This window comes from Mytilus trossulus, chromosome 1, assembly GCF_036588685.1.
Source record: "Mytilus trossulus isolate FHL-02 chromosome 1, PNRI_Mtr1.1.1.hap1, whole genome shotgun sequence".
Lineage (NCBI taxonomy): Eukaryota > Metazoa > Mollusca > Bivalvia > Mytilida > Mytilidae > Mytilus > Mytilus trossulus.
In genome coordinates, this window is record NC_086373.1 from 65317452 (window position 1) to 65342303 (window position 24852).

Sequence of the window (24852 nt, forward strand, 5' to 3'; positions counted from 1 at the left end):
CATTAAAATAAATGAGCTAGTTAGCAACAGACAGGTCAACGCTGGTCATTTGTGACCAGACATGTGTTGTTAGTCAATATTGTTGTTCGTTTCATTATATTAGCATAATTGATTCTATGATTCATATTCAAAATATTATATGAAAATGAATGGAGTTTAAATATACTCTTACTTTAAATAAACTTTTAATATAATGATTCTTTATGCGATGAAAAGAAGATAAATACCCTCTATAAAGGGGTCAGGTACGATTAAAAAATTGAAGTGAAATAATATTTTTGTAAAGAAGCATTCATCATTTCTAACATTAAATAGAAATTTGAAATACGATCTATTAAAAAAATTATGTGTTAAGTATGAAATGAGCAACTGTTAGATTGAAATTGACATTTTCCATGTGGCCAATAATACTTGATGTGTCATATCTTTTCTGCACCGCAGACTGAAGATTTTATCTGATATGACAGAATTACTTTCTACATCTAAACATCTCGCTACTGAAATCTAAACAGTTAATGAAATCAACATTGAAATATCACATGTGACGGGATATACTAAATAAAATAGTCAGCGAAAAAAGATAGCATCGGCAAAGCTACATTTTACTTTGTTCCTGACCTCGAGGATACATATCACAGTGAACTTAAGCAGTATTTGACTATTTATATTTACTTTGTTCTTTTATCATAGAGAAGAAACAATGTGGCGAGATGATACGAAGTGAGAATTACAACGAATTTTTGTGAACCGTGGACTTAACTAAGCAATTACACTAAAGGACACCTTCCATAAATTACAGAACTGTTCAAACAAAAATATCTGTATAAATATCAAATGTCGATTTCATTGTAGCATTTCTTCTGTTTAACTCGTTATCGCTCATTTGCACAAACGTTTATTTAGGAATTAACTAATTAGCGCGCCAGATTCTTGTAAGGAATTAGTATATAAGCTGTTAGGTGAAACTGTTTTAATTTCTACAGGTGCGCTTTTTGTTTATACCGTACTTATTGGCCGGTGTAACATGTCATATGGAAGGATTAGCGTACATTTTATATAATGATGTTACGCTTTGTGTATGTTAAGGATATATAGGCGGGATTTATATTTAAAGTGTCAATTATTTTTGTATAGATCGCGGAGTAATAGACCGTGCTTAATCGATAAGACGACAACAGGAAACCCCAGAAATACCTCACGTTATATCAGTTTCGCTTTAACCACGAGATTTCACCTATCATTGTTTTTAAGTGGATATTTTTCATAACACGTCGGGATGACTGTCCCAAGTTGTCCAAAACTTAAAGGTATGTGATAATTTATTTGTTTACCTTTTAATCGAAGAAAATTTTTATGAAAAATGCTTGACTGTAAAGATTCAGACTTGACTTATTGATTGCATTTTAATAGATTAAATTATACGGTTGAATATTTGACTTGACTAGCTTTCTCGTTTAGCACGTGTATTCCGCCCTTTTGTTTTTATGAATGAACGGGTTAATTTGGTCTACGTAAACTAGTAACATACAACTTTTACATGTTTGACCTTAAAAAAATAATTATTACATTTTTGATTAATTGTACGTAATTAATTTAAAAGGATATTATTATTATTTAGTTTTTTTAGCATTATAAGGATTATTATTAATAATCATTATTATTATATTTTCATAAAGGGTCCTTTGACTGTCTAAGAGGGTTCCCGCTGCACCTATACTACAATGATTCCCTAAATAATCAAACATTTCTTTCCAACCATGGGGGCTGGTCAACTGAAACCCCCTCCTAAATCGGCCTATGAAATTATTATAATTGTCTCTATTATGAACATTGTGTCCAAACCTAAAGCCTAGCAGTATATAATGCTAAGTCATATGCGACAGGAAAAGTACATAGAGGGGAGACACTGAAATAAAAAAAATCACGATTTAACAGCTTTATATCATGTACGTTTCAAAAATGAAACATGGTTACATATATAAACAAATTTGTTTTTATGACAACTTAATGTTTCATGTCTAATGTTTGACAATGTTTGACAAATATATCAAAATTATTTGATTTTTTGTGCCCTTGATAATTTTAAATAGACAAAAAATGGCTGTGGTTTTCAATATGTTTTCCACATAAAGCAGAGGTCAGCGGTTGTCGGCTCTATCTCTTATAGAATTTTTATTAAAAAGGAACAGAATAGAAGTAGTTTCTGTTTATAATTATCCATAATATTTTAAATTATTCGTCTTTAATATGAACCCACTGACTGATTGTATTGTTTGAAGGAATGATCAAAGTGTGTGATAGAATAGAAAATATTTTTGAGGTGATTTTTGATAAGATCGGGTTTTTAAAATGTATTAAACCATGACATATAAATGATATCTAGATCATAGCCTAACTGTTATCGTCTTTCCTCATTAATATCACATAGACATTCTTTGTTCAAACTCGAGGGGACCAAAATATTTAAAGAATATATCATAATTTGCAAGGCATTCCCAGTTCTTGTGTGTAGTACTGGTAGTGCGTTAGCATGCTAATAGTTTGGAAAAGGAGCCATTAACAATAAAGAAATATAGAACGCACATACTTTTTCGTTAGCATAAAAAATGTTATTTAAAAGTTGGCAACGAATTATTTAAAATTGTTTAAACAAGAAAATTGGCATTAAATTAGAAATAATATAAAACCTCGTGGTATGTATCACTATAACGTGTATCTTGTCACCTCAATAAATAAATTCAGTCAAGAATATACCTTTTAAATTTAAAGATAAGGAGTAATAGTATGATTACAAACGAGACAACTGTCCACCACAGTCACTCCAATTCAAAGTCTAAGTTTGCTCAATGAATAGTCTGTGTTACAATCTGAATGGCTTCATTATTTGGATTTGCATTTTTTTTAATTCAAAAGAAAATAAACTGTCTGACTCCATGATTTATTTAGATAGCCCTCATATGAACTCCAAACTTATTACATCTGGGGGGTAAACACATGGAAAATGTTTTGTCAAGAAATTCATTTCTTGTACAACTCATTGCTTCTAATAAAAAACATTTCCGTTTTTTCTTTAAAAAATCTTCTTTTTCCTTGCCACTGGCATTCCAATAGTTTTAAATTAGTAAACCTTAATTTTCTTGATCAATTTGTTGCTTTAATAAGAGTTGTTGAACTCTGAAACTTGTGGACGGAGCATGTTTAATCAGGGATGCACAATGTATGCATTAGCTTTCTAGTTAATTCAACTTGATAGTTCATCCACATAACAACTCTCATATTGCCCATAAAATCAGACAAAATCAAATCACTCTGAGCAGATTTTGTCTTCAGGCAATTGGGGAAACAGCCTATTTAGGAAGAGCAATGGGATACATTGAACGTAACAATCTATAAAGAGAAGATAAAATATAAATGCCGAATAGTTACCGGTCCTCTCCGGGGACGGGTTTTATATTACAATAGTCGATCTCCAGTGTATAAACCTTTTAATAACGCATGAAAAACGAGAAGAAATAAATATAAAAGTTTTTAGAAACACGTTGTAATAGAAGATTCATATAAATCTTTTGAGAGAAAAATGTAATTTGTACAAAGAATAAAACATGGCAGTAAAAATAGATAGCTTGTTATTGATTATAAAGAGATTCATCATTCGATTCAGAATCAGCGCAGGTGGTAAAATACCGATCTACCTTATGGTAAAAAAGGGGGGATGGTGGTTGAGTAATTTTTATTTTCAATTGATTATTCATCAACGAGTTCATTCATGAAGTTAGTATATGCACTTTATTAACTGTATGATATACATGGTACATGTATGTGTTTTGATCGCTCAGTTGATCTTAATTAATTTCATATGTGGGATAATTAATAGTTGTGTAATAAAGATACAAGTCATGACTATGATGACGTCTCTTCGAACTCTTTCAAAACGAGATTTTACCACTTTGAGCAGTATACTTCATCTTTTAGCAAACAGCTCAGGTTTTTTTCTAGATTTTCAAAGAATGTGTTTAGATTTTACTGACATTCACGGATGCAATTTGCCTGATCATTATTTTTTCCCTCGGACAAAATTCATGGTACATGTATGGTTGAGAAATGTCGAATAACGACTTTTGTCTTTGAACAGGTCATACAACTTTATCCGGTTGACTTTTATTACATGCAAACACATGATCTTCTTGTTTTGACGGAAACCATTAGGGCTCAAATAAGTTCTTATATATACGTGTTAACAAGCAAAAAATATGTATGACAAAACAAATTTTCTAAGGTTTAAATTTTCATCAAAGGTCCGTTTCTTTTAATTGTTTTATATCGTTTAAGCCACTTGACATTAATACGACAAATCCGTTATAATAAGTATTACCAATGAGTTTTAATACGTAAATAAACATAATTCAGTTATAATGTGTTAAAATTTGACTTTAAAAAATTATAGCTATTTTCTCTAAAATAGATTTTTACTTTAATTCGCTGTAGGTTAATCCGGTTCTATTCATATATTTAATCAGGTGGCACTAATTTGAATAAATTAACATAAACCGTGAAATACTTTTCTTAAATAAATTAACAGTATACGATTATCATACATAAGTAGTAGCCAGCTGCCATTTTAGTTATTGTTTATATATGAAGTACTGATTTAGTTTTACTATACAAAACATTCAAATACTTACAAGAGCTAATAAGATTAACATAATACAATTATCAAACAATTATCTTAAGTTTCGTCAGGTGCTGGTCAGCTGTCAATATTTATTTATCAGTGATTGTTTTGATTACCTGTAAAATGACCACAAACATGTCTGGACGTTGTCTAGTCAGTGATAACGATTGCAATCTGATCTTGATGTATCACACATTTCTACTCTACTGGAGAAAAAAGGGCTAAAAAACATTACGAATCCAATGAGTCTTTTTCGTGACGATAGGTACTTGGGACAAGACAAATTTTGTTTAGCCATTCAAATTTTTCTTCTCCTAAATCTTGAAATTGGTAGTACCACATAGCAAACACAACTAATTTGAAGTAACATATATATTTGTTATATATATACAGAAAAACGCGATAATAATTGAAATTGATAGACCCCTTAAAAACCATTTTTCGAGAGAAAAAAGGGTAGTGTTTAAAAGGTGTCCTGTCACCAAGTACCTACATGTATGTTACAGATTAGCACAGCCCCAGTAAGTAACCAAAACAACAGACTAACTACTAATATCAGAGTACTGTACATTTACAATCTCTAAATTCACGTCTATATTGATTCACAACTAGATTCAAAATTAAAAAAAATTCTCAGTCATTTGAATTTGTTTTCTTTAAAGGAAATACACTGTTTCCTGTTCTACTATTGTTTAAGTATTTTATTTCCTATCTTAAAGTAATTCAGGCAATTGCATATCAAATGTGTAAAATTAAATAAAAGGGCTCATTAGTTATACTTGATAGTGTGATGAAATATACTGTTGATGCTTTTCTCTGTATGATCTTTAACCGTCCATTTTTAGGTCTTTGAACCGACAGTAAGATTTGATGACACTATTGACTGATTTATTGATGGTTGCTTAACGTCCAGTGGCAAATATGTCATTCATGTTCAGGACGAAATTCACATTTTATCAGTAAAGTTTTCTTAATTTTTTTGTGTGGCAATTTACATATAATTTTCCAGATGATCTATTATTACGCTTAACTTGTAACGCAGTTACAGCCCTAGACAAAGCCTAGCTTACTTTGTTGGTTTCCTAACGATATAATACTACTGTAGCATTAAGGTTTATGTACCCTTCTGTAGCCAATTTTGTACGAACTTTTCAAACCTCAATTGTATCAAAACTACAGATATAATGAATAATAGAGATAGGCCATTTTGTACATATTCCAAGGGGAAACTTGATGCAAAGCATTATTTTTTACTGTTCCATTGCATTTAAAAGAAAAAGAGGACTTTGTGGCAAATAAATCAAGATTTTTATAGAAAATCCACAGCCTTTATTCTTGTAGTCTCATATTTGGCAATTTGATGACTGATAGCTAATATAGGATTATTGCATGCAGTGCTAGCATTGATTTCCTTAAAACAAGTTTATAAATGTAGTTATTGGTTAAAACAAATATAAATATGGCCAAAATCAAGTGCGCCTTTAAGGGTGCGCTTGACTTTAGTGACTCAGCACGAGGGGTTTTGGAATTTACAGGTTGCTTAGAACTTTTTGTAAAGAATAACCACTAGCCCATCATAGAAAATCAATTTAGTAATTTATGTTTCAAATTTTATAACAAAAATCTCTGTATTAAAGGCTGTGGATTTTCTATAAAAATCTTGATTTATTTGCCACAAAGTCTCTCTTTTTCTATCAAATGCATTGCAACAGTAAAAATTAATGCTTTGCATCAAGTTTCACCTTCGAATATGTACTAAATGGCCTATCTCTATTATTCATTATATCTGTAGTTTTGATACCATTGAGGTTTGAAAAGTTCGTACAAAAATGGCTACAGAAGGGTACATAAACCTTAAGAAAACTTAGTCTACATTGTGAAATACATTGTGAAATTTGTTTCACACGCGTACTGACCCGATAGGTTTGATGTGATGATATCGACCAAAGAACCTAGCACAGAGAGCTTAAATCTATTGAGGTGGTCTGTTGCAAGGCAAAATGTCTGTCCCTATCCAAGATACCCGCATTTTTTAATGGTATTCCAGTGTGACATTTCCCCGACCATCATCCCAGATGGCCTCTATTACAAGACCTACCTAGTGTATTTATTGCTAACCTGTTCTCGTCCTGGACATGCATGAAATAATTGCCACTGGACATTAAGCAACCAACAATCAATCTATTAAATCTATTGATGCTTGATTTCTTAGCATGGTCTTTTCAAATTTTTACAATAAATTATAATAACCTCGGCCTGATTAAAGTAAATGATACATTAAATACATACATGTACATGGAGTACCTCGCAGTTAGAGCAACATTTGATGCGAAGGATATGACTGAAAACTGATTAGAATTGGACCTTTCCTGAACTTTTCTTATTTTCATTTAACAGTAAATATATATTATCTAGATTTATTGACGTTATTATGCCTTGTCAAAGTTCATGCCCATGGCTTTGGATCCTTAATCGGGATAAAAATCTCCTCTATAATCCGTGCCTTGATGTCAAAATTCATGTACATTTGCTATTAAAAAATCAACAGAAATTACTTCTAATAACTTCTATAATACGTGTATGTACAATTATATTATCATGGAATTAAAATGTATTTATTTACATATGATTTACTGAAGAAGGTGTCAAGTGTTGAGATGATAAGAGGAGATTTCAATGTTGATACTGATTGTTTATTGATTGTTTATTGATTGTTTATTGCGCAACTTTTATTATTTTAATCCGCTGTCCACTTATTCAAGCACATTTTATAGATTACTGTGACACCCTGTTTAGATTGTTAAAATAACATCAGAAACCGTTTTTGTAAACAAATTTAATGGTATAATGAAATAATATAATGGATTAGGATGTTAAATTTGTTTAAGCTCTTGTATATGAATTTGAAGTGCAAGTTTAATAAAAGCTTGGATTTTTTGTATGTACTTTGATTGACACGAGAGTGACTTCATTCGAATAGTTTTATTCGTTTTTTAAGAATAAGACTTTAAACAAATTTCCATGGTTTACAAATACTTTGAACGTGTTTAAGTCATGCATGTGAATTTCTTAAATATTGATACAATTTTTGTTTTCCACATCAAGGAATGCTTTCGTGACAATCATGTTTATTTGAATGAGGTATATGTAAAATTGTAAAACAAACGAATGACTTGTTAGGAACATACACGATAAGATCAAAGGCACGTCAACTGTTTTTCCGCCTTTTCAAAAGAAACACAGTAAATTAATGCTAAAGACCCCTAATGACATTTTCGGGTCGAAAAAGGTTTAGAATTTGACACCAGTTTATTGTTAATAAACACCGTGTTTGAAAACGGTCTCTGTGCGTGCTACGGTGCAATATTACAGCAAGCCTCCATGAAGACGTTGCCGGTTCGTTACCTTTCAATTGTTTATTACGTCACGTGATGGTTAATTAACAAAAAGAAGAATGCTATCTCGGGTATGATCGATAAGTCTTTATACCCTAGTGATGTTCCGAACAATTGTCAGACATGTTCCCTTACAAAATCGGTCATATTTATCCGTTCATTAGCCATGCTATGATGGCTATCTTCTACACGCTTTGACAGGGTGGGTGACAGTTATTGTTCAAATCTTTAAATTGTCAATAGAACTAATCCATAAAAAAGAGAATTTGATACAATACGAATACTTTAGTCGGAAATTTGATTGTGAAGGAAGATGGAATTGGTTTTAAACAATACTGTTTCTATTTATACAGAAAAGAAGCGCAACAGTTGTTCAAAACGATAAACTATAAATTGTTATAATCAATAAACATGTTCAATGAATACTGTAACCAATTAAAAAAATATTTTGACACTTCCTGGGAACAGTATATTTAATATATATGTTCCTGTTCCTGATCTAATATATATGTTCCTGATGAAACGTATCTTAGAAATAATATTTCTCAAGGTCCAGTCTTGAGCAATTAAGTTGGCCAATTGTTTTCACATGTTACAAAGTGCATTTACTTTTTTGTAACTTATCACACTTGTACCTGTCATGTAAATGGCATACTGCTGTATTTTTTGTCTTTATTAACCCCCAAGTAATTGACTTGTTCATTTACACTACTCAAACATTTTTACTATTTACAAAAATGTTCATTCTGAGTGCAAACTGTCTGATTATGAAACGTGCTTTGATTTTAATGAAGATTCATATATAATGTTTACATTGAGCAGTTTACTTCAAACTTAATCAATTTTTATCAGTTACAAGCTACCTACATTAAAAGCGAGCTAGAAATGTAATTTTCATTCTCTATTGATTTCCGATACACCTGTCAGTTAGATATTCATATTTTCTCTAATTACCCGTACTTGTTGAACGACTATTATATTATGTTGGCCAGATAATTCGATGCCCAATTAATTGATACGGCCATTTGAAGTTTGCTCAGAGACGTTTGTTTAGAGAGTAAGCTGTATCAACGTTGACAAAGGAAAAACCCCGCCATCTTCATTATTATTCAAACGTATGACATTCAAAAGTTCGTTGTAATTTATTTATACAGCTGACCTCAGTTATGGTTATTAAGAAAAGTATGTAGTTTCATAAAGGTTTATACATTAAAATTTCCGCTCTATAAAGCCTTATTATACAGTTGGTATTGTATATAAAAAAAAATCATATCTGTTTTTAATAGACCTCCGAGTTACTTAAATTGCACATTTAAAGATTATTTACTGTATAGTCCTTTTAATATTTATAAGATATTTGAAAAGGTATTATAAGTTATTGTTGTTAATATGGAGACCAACAATGGCAAGGTTTCAGCAATGTTATAAGCGAAGACATTTATTGAAAATGTTCAGAATTGAAAAGTACAAAATCCAGCCCATGTTTTGCTAATTGATTTAGGGCTTCAAGAGCCAGAACCTTAAAAGCTGATATATAAAATGACATGATAGTTGTTATTGTCACATTTCTGAGACACGTGTTCTGAGTTTGATAATGACGAACGTTGTCAATATGTTCTGCTAGTATCGATTTTAAGACACGTGTTGACACAAAAAAATGATAAAATATGCAAAAATATCTGAAACATTTGTAAACGTGTTGTTACAACATTCTACAAGTTTAAAAGTATTGGAAAAATAAAGAAAAAAAATCCGAAAATAATCTACAAACTTCTAATTGAAATTCTCAATGATATGTGTAAAGTGAAAAAAAAGCCCGGGAAGCGAGTACATTCTCATAATATTTTTTCCCCTTCAAAATGTTACGCTCAGAAAAGTATAAGGTATGCCAACTAATCTCGACAGTCTGATAAACATTTGTTAGAATGCAAGTTAGGTTGATGCAAGTACGATACTGTTAATTAAAATAAAGTTCTCTCAAGCACAATCATATTCTACATTCGTTTAGTAAAGTAGAGGCTCATAGGAGCCTGAATTTCTCAACGGGTCTATACTTCTACGTAGCTTCATAAACCTCACGTGATCGTCAGGAGAAAGTGATTCACTAGCTCTCACACGAACTTTCGGACTAATAGAATCTTAAAAGAAGCCTACACATTTCTATTACTTCCTTGGGGTGTGCGGAACTGAATACCTACTTTATACCTTTTTATTGCACATGCCATTTTGTTTGTCACAAGTTGTACAGTGATTCACAGGAACAAAAGTTCATATGTAAGATCATGTCTTGACGTTAGATCTGGCTGGTACTGCTATCTCACCCGAAAGACAACACCTTGAAATTTAATATTCGACTTCATTAAAAGTCAATTTTATTGCTGATGATATAATAAAAAATCATAAATCAGTGGAAAATTTAAACCAAATTGAGTTTTTAATGTCTACCCAGGTGTAAGGGTCGATATGTATAGGAAATTAATTCATTTCATAAATCTAATACATTTTGAAATAAGTTCTGGTCAAATTACCAACAATTCATATCTGAAATATTTATCTCGCAGATGACAAAAATCCATACTAAAACCAACCTTACTTTAAAATATTAATTCGATTTATACAAATTTATTTCAGACGCTAGTTTGGTCTTTATTAAAGAAACAATTAACCTGAATAATTAACAAGGTCGTATTGAAATCTCACGTTACTTGAATATGTAAACGTTAACACATTTTCTAACACTTTTTCTGCAGTACATTACGAAAACATCACTTATAATGGCGCCATTAACTCATCTAATTTAGATTGAAGTATATCCTTTGTATGCTTGTATTGCAACCGGAAATCGTCTGCTGAAAAGTTTTAATGAAAATTATTCTTTGTATTATTACTGATTATGTATAAAACAAAGTCGTTACATATGTTTCATTAAATTTAATTATTTTGTTAAGTGCCCGTGGTAATTTATATGTTACAGTCAATTTAATAGGAAGTTTTGAGGTTGAAAGTGAATTTTTATAAAATAAATATAAACCGTCATCTTTTCTGTGTTTACTTAAGAATTTTAGAGAGTTTTGATGTAATCAACTTGAAATTTCTTCTCTTGAAGAGGTGCTTCACGTCTGTAAGTCTTAAGTCCTATAAACACATTTTCGCAGGGATGTAGGAAAAAGATATACTTGAATGAAATAGACAATTGAGTTATTTTTCAAACGGCTAAAGCTAGTACAAGGACATTTTGCGAGCTGAACGAAAGCTCTAGACATTTGGATTTCAAATTAATTCCAAATTGACAACACATTTTTAAGGCTGTCAACATGGTCATATACGCTTTTGAAGGTTCATCTACTCAAGAAATTAGTTCCCTCTACGATTCATGTGGGTGGTGGCTGCACAACGTTGATTAAGATAGAATGTATGTAAACCCTGTTGCCTGCTAATTTTAAGGTGTTGTTTGAACATGCTGTATGTCTATTTAGTTTGAATTAACTTTAAGCTGTGTTAAACTGAACATGTGAACATAAAACGAACGTGTATAATGACCAGACGTCATAAACAGTTTTAGAGCCCCTTTATAGAGAAAATAGAATAACCGCCTGTCTTTGCAAGCTTCTTCATTTTTCAGTATTCAATTAAAAACTTTCAGCTGCGATGTTAGAGGTCTTCCAAAATTAAAAACTGTCTATATCAGCATGCGAAGTTCCAATTTCTGTCGATATTAGACATTCGTGGCATGTGACTGTAATTAGGCGAGGAAAATAACTATCTTCAACATGTTTGCTCGTTAGTTGGTACATTAAAGCAATTTACATGGAAATATGAGAAATTTGGGAAATGTTTTTTGTTATGTCGTGGTATATAAAAACATATTTTTTTACAAGAAATTAGATATCTCTGTGACTGCCCTGTGTTGATTTAAGAAAAAAATGTTAAGATTTTTTCACCTTTGGCTTAAACTGTGCTCTCCAGATATAAAAAGTCGTGTTTGTTTAATTTCATATTTTAAGAGGGCTGTAAAGTTACTTCCAGAATTGAAAAGTAAATATTACTAAGTTTTATATTTCATTCAAAACTTACACAAATATTTTTATTGCTACTTTAAAAGTAAACATTTAAAATTAATATAAAACGCAATAAAAATTGAACGTTAAATCACTGTCTTAAATAAATAAAGGGTATGTTTAAATGGAAGCCATTTTTGAAGGATTCTAAAAAATATTGAATAATTTCCAACATGGTGGTATTATGCCCCAGTAGGTGATCATCTCACTAAGTACTGATAATTTCTCATACTAGTATTAATTTCGTAACAAAAACCAAAACTGATTAAAGTATTAACTCTCTCTATAAATTTTCTATTTGTTATTCAAGTCATCGCTTGCATAATGATTTCACTACAATAAAATTATAATTTTATGAATGCGTAATCTGAGTTTTTGTAGGCGCGGTGTAACTAGTTAGCACCAAATTAAGTACTTCCAACTACTAGACACAATACTAAATCTATAATCCATAGACCGCTGTACTTAATAAACTTAAAGTATGCTGTCATCGCTAAAAATCAATGATCGTATCTTTTTGATGAAATTCCATGGGACGTTCCGAATAGACCAGAATTTGATCATCCGTGACGAGGAACTGCCCCCTAATGTTTCGCACAATGGTGTCCATCAGTAACAATTTGTCAGGAATATAAGCCTCGCAGTTGGAGTCTCATTATACCTTAAAAAAAGGGTTAATCCTCTATAATCATTTAAACAGTTTAGTAATTCGAAGGGAATGTAAAGAGAGATATAATAAATCTTTGAATTTTGTTGAATTTTTCATATAGAGAGCGGATCTTATTTCGATAGCATGTTGGAGTATTTTGTGTGTTAAAATAACTTTCGTGGTGTTTGGGAGAATTTAATCTTTACTTTTAGAATTGTGACAAAAATGTCATCTTTTCCTCTAAATAGCTGTGAAAATATTCCAAATAAAGGTTTGTTGTTGTAGACCGTATTTTGTTATTGATTTGACTTGTGAATTTTAAGATACAAATATATTATTATATTGTTAAAAATTATTTCTATATATTTGGGATGGAAATGTACAAATAATAAATTTCAATGTACGCGAAGGATATATAAGAAACATTAATCAAACAAATATGTTTGGAAAATAGTACTACCACGGAATTTGATAAAAGGAACTGTGTGCAAAAATGAAATAAAAAGGGAATATAGATGGAAAATCAGTGAAATAATTTGCGATAAATTGACTGACTGGACGATTGTCGATTGGTTAGTGTGTCCGACACAAATTTTTGGATAGTTCAGATTTAAAATTAAGTGTTAATTTTGAAATTGAAAATAACTGATTTTCAAAAAATAATGTCCCTGGCAAACTAATGTACCAACTATCTCAGTCAAAGTTGACTTCATAATGATTTGGTGGTTCTTTTGAGTTCCCCTTTGGTCATTGTATGTACATGTACATGTAAAGTTCTTCGATAGTTTCGCTTACTAATATTTTAAATCTTTAACTTTCCAATATTTGTCGTTGAGGGACACAAAAAGTACTCCGAACGCATAATATGAATGAAATAATTAAAACTCGCATTTTGCAATATTTTAACTGAATAAAGCATGACTTTTCCCAAAATCGTAAAAGATAAAATCGCATTTAAGTTGAAATTGACAAAATCGCAATAATAAATGCACGCAATAATTTCTGAATTTACAGTATATATTTTTCAGCAAAACATTTCAAACTGGTCAGTTACATGTTTTCCTGGTGTTGGTTGTTTTATCAAGCAAAAAAAACTGAATCAAAAAGACATTAAAACTCATTAATACAATTTTATTATCTTTTATATCTCCCGAAATATTAACAAACATTTTCGTTTGATTCCAGGAGGGTTAAAATGTTCATCTGACGTCCAAGTGCAATGTGGTTCCCTGTTCCCTGGTCACCACCAGGACTGTCCAGTCGCAGATGCACGTGGAGGTTGGTTACAGTGTTTAGATTTAACAGAAACACTACCTGGCAGTGTGCCTTGTCAGGAACGGGATTATGGCATCCACAGAGACAATGTGTGGGTACAAAATGGTTGCCAAGGAAATTTTTACACGTGCTATATTCCAGGTACGTTTACGTTTATAATGTTCCAATTCATTAAAAAAAAGTTATTGGTCAATGTCAAGTTACTGGTTAAAAATATAAATACATGCATTCAAAATAGCTATGTTGTATGCAATGACAACATTAAATGTAGAAAAAAATCTCTAAAATTTGAATGTTTCTATAAATTTATATATTTCAATTCACTGTCATTGTTCATGTCAGTCACATGAGAAAAATAGAAGATTTATCATAAAAAAAATAGTTAGTAAATATTGGTATAAGTTTGGGAAAAGAAACGTTGTGTACCAACTGAAAAAAAATATTTGAAAAATCAGTGTACTAATATGAGAACTTGCGTCTTGGTCAGACTGGACATTAATTTTCTAAAAATCATACTGTCTGTCTGCCAGTTCAAATGAATTAACATGTTTTAGTCAAAATTTGTCATATTAATTTTTTATTGTTTTTATTTTTTCAGTCTCTCCGCCTGGACCTATAAACGAAAGAACATTAGAATGTAGTACTAAAAAAGATCAATCATATACACAATGTAAAATTGATGGTGCATATCTAGTGGACAAAGTTAATATGAAAATTCAGTTTCAAGAAAGCAAAACGTGTACGGAAGGAATTAATTACGGAATTGTGGCGGATAGTATTTTTGTTAAAGATGGATGTAGTGGGATTTTTACTGTAGATTTCTTCCCAGGTAGGTTTAAAAACTGGTAAAATTTTAAGTCAAAATATTATCAGCTTCTACAAGAGTTTTGTCTTCTTATGACAGACCAAGTATTAGAAAGAGGTAGGGTTAAACTATTTGTAGATTTTCACATGTGTGCTTTAAAACGATAAAACCTGGTCTCACCCAGTATAAGCAGTGTTTGTTTCCCGACTGAAAGTTTAAGAACGTGAATTAACTATGAAAAAGAGATGTGGTCCGGCGTTTCCAGTTTTCTATTCTTATCTGATCCATTTATAAATATAGTTTATTAACTTTGAGGGTGTATCCATGTTTTTACAGAATATTCATCCAACAACAATAAGTATTTACATTGCTCAAACTGCAATTGTGCAAGATTTTGGTAAATGCACGTTTGTTTTTTCCAAAAGGTGTTTCAGATCGATATTTTTATAAAAATTAACCAGTTCAGTAACTTTTATCGCCTTTCTTGATTTGCTCTTGTCAAGGCACCTAAAGCAGTCGAAGGTGACTTCCTTGTCAGAGATTTTGTTGCCCCTGTCACAGTCGAATATATTCTCATCTCGTCTTTAAGATTGGACGATTTATTGCTTGTACGTAATTGGCAGTTTAGGTACTATGGGCCCTCATTGAACGTATATTTTGACTTTGTTCTGTTGCTGTCCTGTTGATGTTTACCTATTTCTCCCTTACTTTGTAACCAAATACAAAAATCTGGTTTCTTGATCTAGATGAAGGTGACACATAATCTTACACCTTGAAATCCGAAACGGTGGGAGTTCCCTTGGTATGACCATGTTTATTTTCGTACTAATTGTCCTATCAGGATAAAATTACTGTTACACAGTACTGAGTCTGTACTTGTTTTTTATTAACAAAAAAGGTTCAGTCTATACAAAAATCTGTTGTTTGTGCCGGTATGTAAATAAATTTCTTCAATGGTTAAGTAACTTAAAATAAAAAAGTGGAACTTCAATCATTTTTTTTCCTGATTGGCTTTTAAAATGTACGCTCACAGCCGAATGTTAACAAAGCCGAAAAAAAGCAAACGAAAAACATGTTGAACTTAATAACCAACAAAAAATCTGAAGCTTTACTTATTTTGTAAAATTTATTAAAAGTTAGAATAAAATTCCAGATAACTTTATCTGTATAACATGTTAAAGTGAAGTTTAAGAGCGTGAAATTGGGATTGTGGAAATATACAACCTTTGGAGCTTCAGTCATGACATACTTGCACAATCTTGGTTATTCAGCAACTCGTCGTTTTATTTATCTTCACACGACATGAGCTGCACCTGTTGATCATCAAAACAGTTCAAATTTCAGTGCATCATGTTTGCAACAGAAAATTATAAAACGTGTTTATAATATATTTAAAAAAAGGTAAAAATAAATCTTTTTGATAAGAATCTAGAACATTTGTGAATAGCATGATGCATATTTTCCAAAGAGCACAATTTGTACATGCAATAAATTGATAAAAATTAAATTACATAAATTTATCACGAAAGGAATCTAGACAAAATTGTGACTAGTTATACTCTTGTGACTAAAAACGTCCTATTTGGAACACCTCACAAATTGATTAGTTTTTGTCTATGGGGTAATTGGAAACAATCCAGTTTTTTTCTTTTAGATATTTCGTTAAATAATTGATGATTTCCAGAAAAAAAACATAATGTAGATAAAACGAAATTCATATAATGTGCTTAGCACGTTGATTCAGACTTGTTCTTTTCTGATTTGTCTGGAGTGAGGGGCTAATTTGCACAGGTTTCTGACAGTTTCCGTCTTGTAATCTGACATGCAAACATTTTAATGTAAATATTTATCCAACTTACATTACACAACTACTGCGTGAAACTAAAAACCACATGTCTCAACCGTTTTTTTATGCAAATGTGAGAGAACCGAATTAAAAAGATAAATAATCTTCCGGCTTGAATTACCACTTTTATAAAAGCTTGGTTGTGTCAGTCTCCTTAATATATTTAAATGGGTTTTATTTATTACGTTCGTATAAAAACACTGAAAAGAATGTTTTTAAAGTGAAGCTGTAAAATTTCAAGATTGTTTGTTATCGTTTATTTATGTTTCCATGTATTTTTATTAAATGCATGATGTAAATGATGCACACCTCTATAAAAATAAATCGTCTGCTCATGTAAATAATTTTGCATAGATCGAGATAAAAATAAAAGATATCAAAATTTTGTAATATTTCTACACCGTCAAAATACAAATGGCATATTTTCCTTTTGTCATATAAAAGTCCTTTTGAATATGAACCGGATTCAGAAACAGAGAATTCAAAGTTGACAAAATATCTTTAGTTTGATGAATTGATTGTTGCTTGCTACACGTCCAGTGGCAATTATTTCATGCAAATTCAGGACGATAACACATTAGAAATCAATAAAATATGTAGTTACTGCAATATAGAACGACTCAAAAAAAAAGAGAAGAAAATTAAGACTGTCACTTTAGTGTGAGAGAAATTTAATCTTCTATAAAAACATTACATGTAACATATGAAATTCATCATTTCACTGTAAAATACGTCATATAATGCATGTTTATCAGCACAAACGAAGATTTATTAGATCTATATACTCAGTATTCATGGAGGTTAAATACCGAGATCAATGTAAATGTATTTGGGTCATTCTATGCTCTAGAGAAAAAAAATGCGAGTCGAGGCCTCGACTTATTTGTCCGTGGACACCACTTACTTGTCCGTGTCCACGACTTATTTGTCCGTTGCCACGACTTATTTGGCCGTCATGGCCACGGACAAGCAAGTCGTGGCCTCGACTCGCATTTTTCTCTCTAGAGCATGGAATGACCCAAAATAAGCTTTCATAGAATAGATCCTTATAAGCAGTATGTATGCATTGATAAGTTTATCAAAATTTGAAACATATATAGTATTTTGCTCAATCAATTGAAATAGAGTTTGTGGATAAAACGTTAGTACTTTGAGCTCAGTATGATGCACACTTTTGTAGTCTATAACTTTATGAACGAAGCACAACTAAACATAAAGCTATAATTCGAAAATTAAAATATGAATTTTTATTTTCTCTGATATAGATTCTGTAGCACCGCCACCTGTACAAAGATCATCAACAACGTCGACGACAAGTACAACACACAAACCATCAACGTCAACCACAACTTTACGAACGACAACTCCACACAAGTCTCCGTCAATTTCTTCTACAACGATCAAAAGTACAACCAATCATACATCAATCATAAATCCACCAACATCGTCTGATTCAAGCGGAAGTATCATAGTTCTGACAGCAGCCGCAGTATTAGGAGTTTTTCTTGTCATTTTAATTGCTACTCTTGCCATCTTGTGGTTCAGCAGACGATATCGTTGCACGTGAGTATTTTTTAGGCTGTGTTTTAATGAATATTTATTATTGAAAAAAGATTCTCAGGGAGATCAACACTGGCAATTTGTCTTATGATACAAGTATAATCATTACAGCTTTTCCTACAAGACTGTTATATAATGCATTTCTGAATGGAAAAAGGGGGCTATTTATTTATCGTCACGAAATATAAACTAAAAAGTTCCGTTTATTCTGAAAATAATTTTGAAAAACGAAAATATTTTAAATAACATCAAATAAGTGGAAAACAAACCCTCCTCTCAGATATTCATTTTAACAAAATTTATCAATAGGACAAGTTGTCAGTGTTGTCGCCTGTCTGTATTACCCTACACACTTTATTAAAAGCTTAGCTGGTTGTTTTGCGTAGGCAAATGGCCAATGTAACGTGACTTGTGTGTCAGCTCGATTCGGTGTTTTGCAAAAATGGCAAAGTGCACTCGATCGGACGTCTAATTACTCTGCACTTAGCTTTTTCATTCTTTTATGAAATAATTGACCATCATAAAATTTTACGAATGTACAAATAAATGGGATATGACGTTAATTGCCATTAAACAACCAAAATAAAGTCATTACCATATAATTACCAAGTTTTCATAGATGCTTTTCTTAATCGTACTTTTAGTTTATGGGTGCCGTGTAATAAAGAAAGGATCTATTCATAATGAAACATCATCATTCAGATTGTAGCTAGTTAAACACATCTTAAACGGGAATCAAATTAATGGTTTAAAACCACAAAATATACATTGAATAATAAATGTTTAACATCAAAAAGACATTTTATTATAATGAAGTTAATAAAACGTCTTTATCCATAATAAGTACATAATTAGTGTTTTATATTCTTTCTGAAGGGTGATTTCGGTCTATTTCTTCCCTTATAAGTATTGCCCGAAACCGTTATTGTTTTTTGTAATCATAAAACGAATGTTTTTTTTTCAATTTTCATTTTTAAGTGCGTTGTTGAAGTATATTTTGTAACAAAGGCTTATGCTGTTTGTATGCAAAATAACCTGATAACTAAACACACTTTTTGTATGAAGAATATAGGTACACATATACAAACAAAATCATGCTGCTGGTTTTTACTTTTGAATTTTTTCACATTTAGCTTTAATTTGACTCTTTATAGCTTAGTATCAAGTATGGGTTTTAATACAACTGTAGAAGACTTTTTTAAGTACTACCAGTAATTTTCAAATCTTTGTCCTTTTGTCAATGTATGCAAACTTCAGTCTTATTGGCAATCATACTACATCTCAATCATGCATACTTTTTGGTAGCATACGGATATCAAGAAATCGACAAGACAGAAACTACTGCGCATGCTTGAATATGAAATGCATTTTTTTGATATTTTAATTGATTTCATTTGCATTTAGAAAACATTAAGCAACATAAATAACCTTTCTAATTGAATCTGAATTGAACCAAGGTATAATTTTCATGTATTTCAATATTGACAAAAGTCACAATGACAATAACACTTAAAATAAATCATTTAATGATGTAAATTAAAAAGAAATATTTTCTCCAACATGTTTGTCAATATAAACGGTTAATGTCACTTTTACATGAAACTAATAGTCAACCTGATCTCATTTTTTTTCTAAAACTAAGGAATAAAGCACACTTTTTTTAATTAATGATTGTTTTGTTCTTGTTCTTTCGGTGAAAAAAGAACTATCTTCAAAGAAAATTAAAAACAAATCCCACCATTTATTTAAATTGTCCATCGGATGTGATCTAAAATGACAATTGAAATTTACAGCAGATCATTTAGGTCCAAGAAGTAATCTCAATCATTGAAATATCTTGTTTCATCATATGTTTTAACTGATTTCCCATTTTATTTTAACCGATTTCCCGTTTTATTTTAACTTATTTCCCATTAGCTACTATTATCATTGACTACATTATAAGTACGGACGTGATAGAATAGGCATAATACTTATAAGCATAAGGGAAGGCTGTTCGCACGTTTTTATCTGCCTGTGTGATCCTCCCGATAACAAGCAGTCAATCATTTTTTTCCGGCTTCAAATTATATTTAAAAAAAAAGAGAATTTGACACCTAACAGCGACAAATGCTTAAATTACATGAATTAAATCAACAGCTTAAAAACAGCCTTTGTCAGCTAAGTAATTATGACCATTAGCATGCGTTGAAAGGACAATTTGTCTCTAAATAGTTAGCCTTTATTTCCTCAAAAAGGGGACAAATGTTTGTTTACTCTTGAGTGTCCCTTAGAAAATATAGGAAAATATTACTAAAATTTTATGCAAACGTTTCGATATTAATTATCAGACTTGTGTTTTTTACGACGATTAGATTGACAGGAAAAGCATTAATCCGATACATCCTTAGTTTCTACCCTGCTCACCAAGCTATTAACAATGATCATGTTTCATGTTTCTTTAAGTAAACGTAAAATCTGGTTTCGTACTAAACATAGTCTATGCATTCGAAAATGATAGATTTATACGCAATTTTAAGGCAATAAAACACGAGATGGTATATACAACCGCAGACAAGTGGATAATTGTTACTCATACAGGAGAGAAAAATAATATTGAAGCAGTATATATTAGAAATACAGAAAATAATAGGCTACTTGACTTACATATCTTAGCTTTATAAATGTAATACAATTTGACAAACGACCTAAAGCCATTACACTGCATTAATGAGAACTCTGTAATGTGAAAGTATAACCGAACGTCAGCTATAAAACAAAACCGATATAATCAACAGTTAAGTACATTTTACTTAAGCTTAACGCGTCCGTGCCTCTCCGTGGTATAATGGCTGGTTTTTAGTTTTCGCTTTCCGCTTCAGAGTATCGGAGAGTTACGATTTGTTCGCAGGCAACCGATTGCAATGAAAACATCAGTTTTATTATTTTATTTTTCAATTAGTAACGTTTTATTATGGTTAATGAAAGTAATGTTGGTTAATGTGCATGACAATTATGAATATTACATTAAAATATGATTGACACTTTACACTTCAAAAGAGAATATTTGCATACGGTTTAAATGCTGAAACATTAGAAGATGTTAATTAAAATTTAGGTTTATTTGCATGATGTTGACAATGGCAGACGATTTTCTCAGCTTGAAGCGTCTGTAGTGCACTCAAAATGTGACACTGCTCGTTGACATGCAAAAGTGGTATTAAAATTGTATTAAAGAGCACACTCGTACATGTATCATACTGAATATGAATTAATGGTAATGAATAATAAATAAAATATATGATAGTTATATTAATGTAAAGTTTTAAATATTGTTTTATCATTTCTTCTTAGCAATGGTCCAAACATGTTTTTTCAAGAATGTGTAATTCTTCACATTCTACCATTTCTCATTGTCCAGAAGTGGTACCTTCTCTCGTGTTCTTATTGTCGAGTCACACTTTATTCATTAACTCTTCTGTTTATTTCAGGAAACGATATTTAGAGAGAAAATCAGATGGCTCAGGAACTCTCGAGGGTCCTTCGGTAGGTAAACTACTACCGCTCAAGTTTAACAAGGTATTCAAGTGTTTCTCGGAGCTCCTCTAGACTAACTCTATAGTTGGTTACTTTGGTTTTTGGGCTTTTTTTATTTGTGTAGTTAGCTTAGTTTGTTTAGTTGTTCGTCTTTTATATTTTATTTTAGGTATCCATGCATTCGGTGTAGTCATTCAATCCCACATCCATTTATATTTTGTGAAATTTAAGATTGAAAAAGTATTGTTAAAGATATTAGTTTGCTTTTAGTTATTGCATTTTTGGTTGTGAAATAAGAAGATCTCATTGGCTCTAGAAATAAAAGGGTTGGTTTTCAATGGAGCAGAAAAGATTAAAGGTGGATGTTATTTTGTCAAAATGCACACAAACGAATAGGAAAACCCCAATGTATTGGAGATGTTTTTCATTGTCGTTTTTCAACTAAAGGACATTTAAAAATACAAACTATTCTGTATTTTTTTACCAACTCGGGATCTACATTCCAATCTAAAAGTCCAACAACACATAACGAGCTTTTACTGATGTAAGTTCAAGTACGCATTTAAAGTTTTGTATTGCATGTAGTATTTAAAATTGCATGTTACATGTTACACAGTTACTTTGTTTCTTTGATCTTGTATTAATCACATGTAGTTATTATGCTATGCCATTTTATTTCTGTTTTCTTGTGTTTACAACGAGTTTAGAAATATCGTCTTATGTTTTATTGTTTGATTTTTTATTTTTTTTTGCTATTCATTCACGTGATCAAACTGAATGAATATGCTTACGTTTCCCGGATTATATTTACAGTACCAATTTTCTATCAAGCAAGTTAGATAACTCTCAGGTCAGGTTTCCAAGCGTACAGTGAAGCTAAATTTAATCAGCTGTTTTCAACAGTATCAATATACAAGGTGTATTTCAATTTTACTGTCAGATAGTTTGTAAAGAGTGCAATCCATTAATTAAAAAAAATATTTTCAAAGGAATTTTTGAACACGCTTTAGAAACAACATTTAAATTCTTTATTTCATTACGTTTTTTCCTGCATGAAGGTAAATAGTGCAATTCATTAATTAAAAATTTGATTTTTCAACGGAATTTTTAAACACGCTCTAGAAACAACATTTAAATTCTTTATTTCAATACGTTTTTCCCTGCATGAAGGTTTATTGTTTTGAACCTTTCACGTTTAAGAATTTGATTCCTTTTTGTTTCCAAAAATCAGTTTGACACACGTCAATTATATCAAATAACATTTGGATATTATCTTACAACCAATTCATTGTGCTATCATTGAACAAGCTAATTTCCCTACAGATAACCAAATCCTCTTATGGATCTTCGATTAATAAAGTACTGCAATCCCAGTCAATGGAGAATACATAATGACCATAATTTAATAAATTAATTGTATTTACCATAAAGCATTTAATATCCCAACGATGTTTCAAATTGCAATAGATTATTTCAATATAGACCTTATCTCTAATATAAATGTGTGTTTGCTTTTAGTTGCTAAGTTTTGTCTTGAATCTATGCATTGCATTATCATGCAGATAAAACATTAACAGAAAACCATCCTCGTAAATTTTAAACTTTCACTTAAGAAATACCCATTTCGAATTATTAAAATGGAATACCAAAGTTTAAAAATATCGTGTGCAAACATCATTTGTCATTTTACAAGGAGTATGAAGATACGATTGAAATCTCAGTATCGAGTTTAGGAGACATACTTTTTATCTATTGGCTAACATTTCTCAGAGAAACGTTAGTCATTGCTACATTTGTATATTATAGCAATAGGATGAAAATATGGTAAAAATAAATTTATTTTGGACAGTAGACAAACTTTCGAATGAGGGGGAAAATGATTATTACTGAATGTTTGAAAATTTAAACCGGAACATTTTTGTTCTTGTCTTCAGAGTAACAAAAAGCAGGAAACAGGGTGAACACGATTCATTCGTTTACATGCAGAAAACGAATGCATGTGTGTAGCAGTTTCTTTCTTGAAAAAGGTTTATTGTAATCAAAATCTTATTTTTTTGTTTTTTTACTTTTTTAGGGAAACATTTATGAGGAGATCTCAACACACGAAGAGGTACCTAGTGCGCCTCCAGTTTATGAACGACAACCATTCATTGGACATGAATTTACTGGACATGAGTGTTCACTCGAACCAAACAACAATCCGAAAAATCCGTTGGGTGAAAACTATTTTATACTTGATCCGAAATATAGAGACTGCCGTACATTACCTAGGAATATGAATCATCCTGTGAACTTTGAACCGGATTTATTTCATTCAATTCCATCAGACGATCGTCCTTGTCAAATCCATCATCCGGTGGCGCGAATGGGATCGTTTGGTAACCATAGTGGCCATGGACACGAGCCTGTGATACGAATGGGTACATTCAATCCTAAGATTCATCAGTACCCTCTAACACTGGGTCCCTGTATGGACCCACATATGATGCATAATAAACAGAATACACTTCCAGTATTAAATGGAAAATCCATGAGGATTTCCGATAGTGATGTAGATGAAGATGGATACCAGAAAATCGGAACATTTGGTCCACAACAAAAACATTTCCAGAATATACCAACTAGCTTTCAAAATGGTCCTCAACATTTTACAAACGTTCCACCAAGTTTTGCCAATGTTTCACATTTCCAGCCCGTATTATCAGAACAATGTCAGAATACTGACTCTAATCCTTTAATTTTTGATACTTCGTCCTGTTGATTTTATGAGATTGTTGTTGTTGATATTTATTTATAAGAATGACTTTTAAAAGGAAAACGAACTTTTTTTATTTTGTTTGCCTTAAACGACATCGTTTCACAGTATACACTCGTAACTTGACAGTACATTAACACAGGCGTATTTAGAGGTTTTTTTCAGGGGGTACTTATGGTTGATTATATAGAGAATCACTAAAGCATGACTCGAGCGGGACCAATCTCAGATAGTCAGTGGGTCCCTCCTTGTGAACATTCCTGGATCCGCCACTGTTTGATAATCTTCTGCCTTCTAAAGTAAAGGGAGTCAAGGGACATC

At 31.3% G+C, this 24852-nt stretch overlaps 1 protein-coding gene across 3 annotated transcripts; it reads left to right on the top strand.

The window, feature by feature from the left end:
- The first annotated feature begins 432 nt into the window (after positions 1-432).
- Positions 433-24594, top strand: LOC134682314 (uncharacterized). Of its 3 annotated transcripts, none has more exons than XM_063541759.1 (6): positions 433-1307; positions 13960-14190; positions 14648-14878; positions 17966-18263; positions 21731-21818; positions 23851-24594. In XM_063541759.1, the coding sequence occupies exons 1-6, from the start codon at positions 1277-1279 to the stop codon at positions 24535-24537; spliced, it is 1566 nt and encodes a 521-aa protein (XP_063397829.1). In that variant the 5' UTR covers positions 433-1276; the 3' UTR covers positions 24538-24594. The 3 variants fall into 3 exon arrangements, with proteins under 3 accessions (XP_063397829.1, XP_063397828.1, XP_063397830.1); XM_063541758.1 differs by lacking the exon at positions 433-1307 and adding an exon at positions 12704-13045; XM_063541760.1 differs by lacking the exon at positions 433-1307 and adding an exon at positions 12704-13045 and having other exon boundaries at positions 21731-21785.
- Positions 24595-24852: the final 258 nt, after the last annotated feature.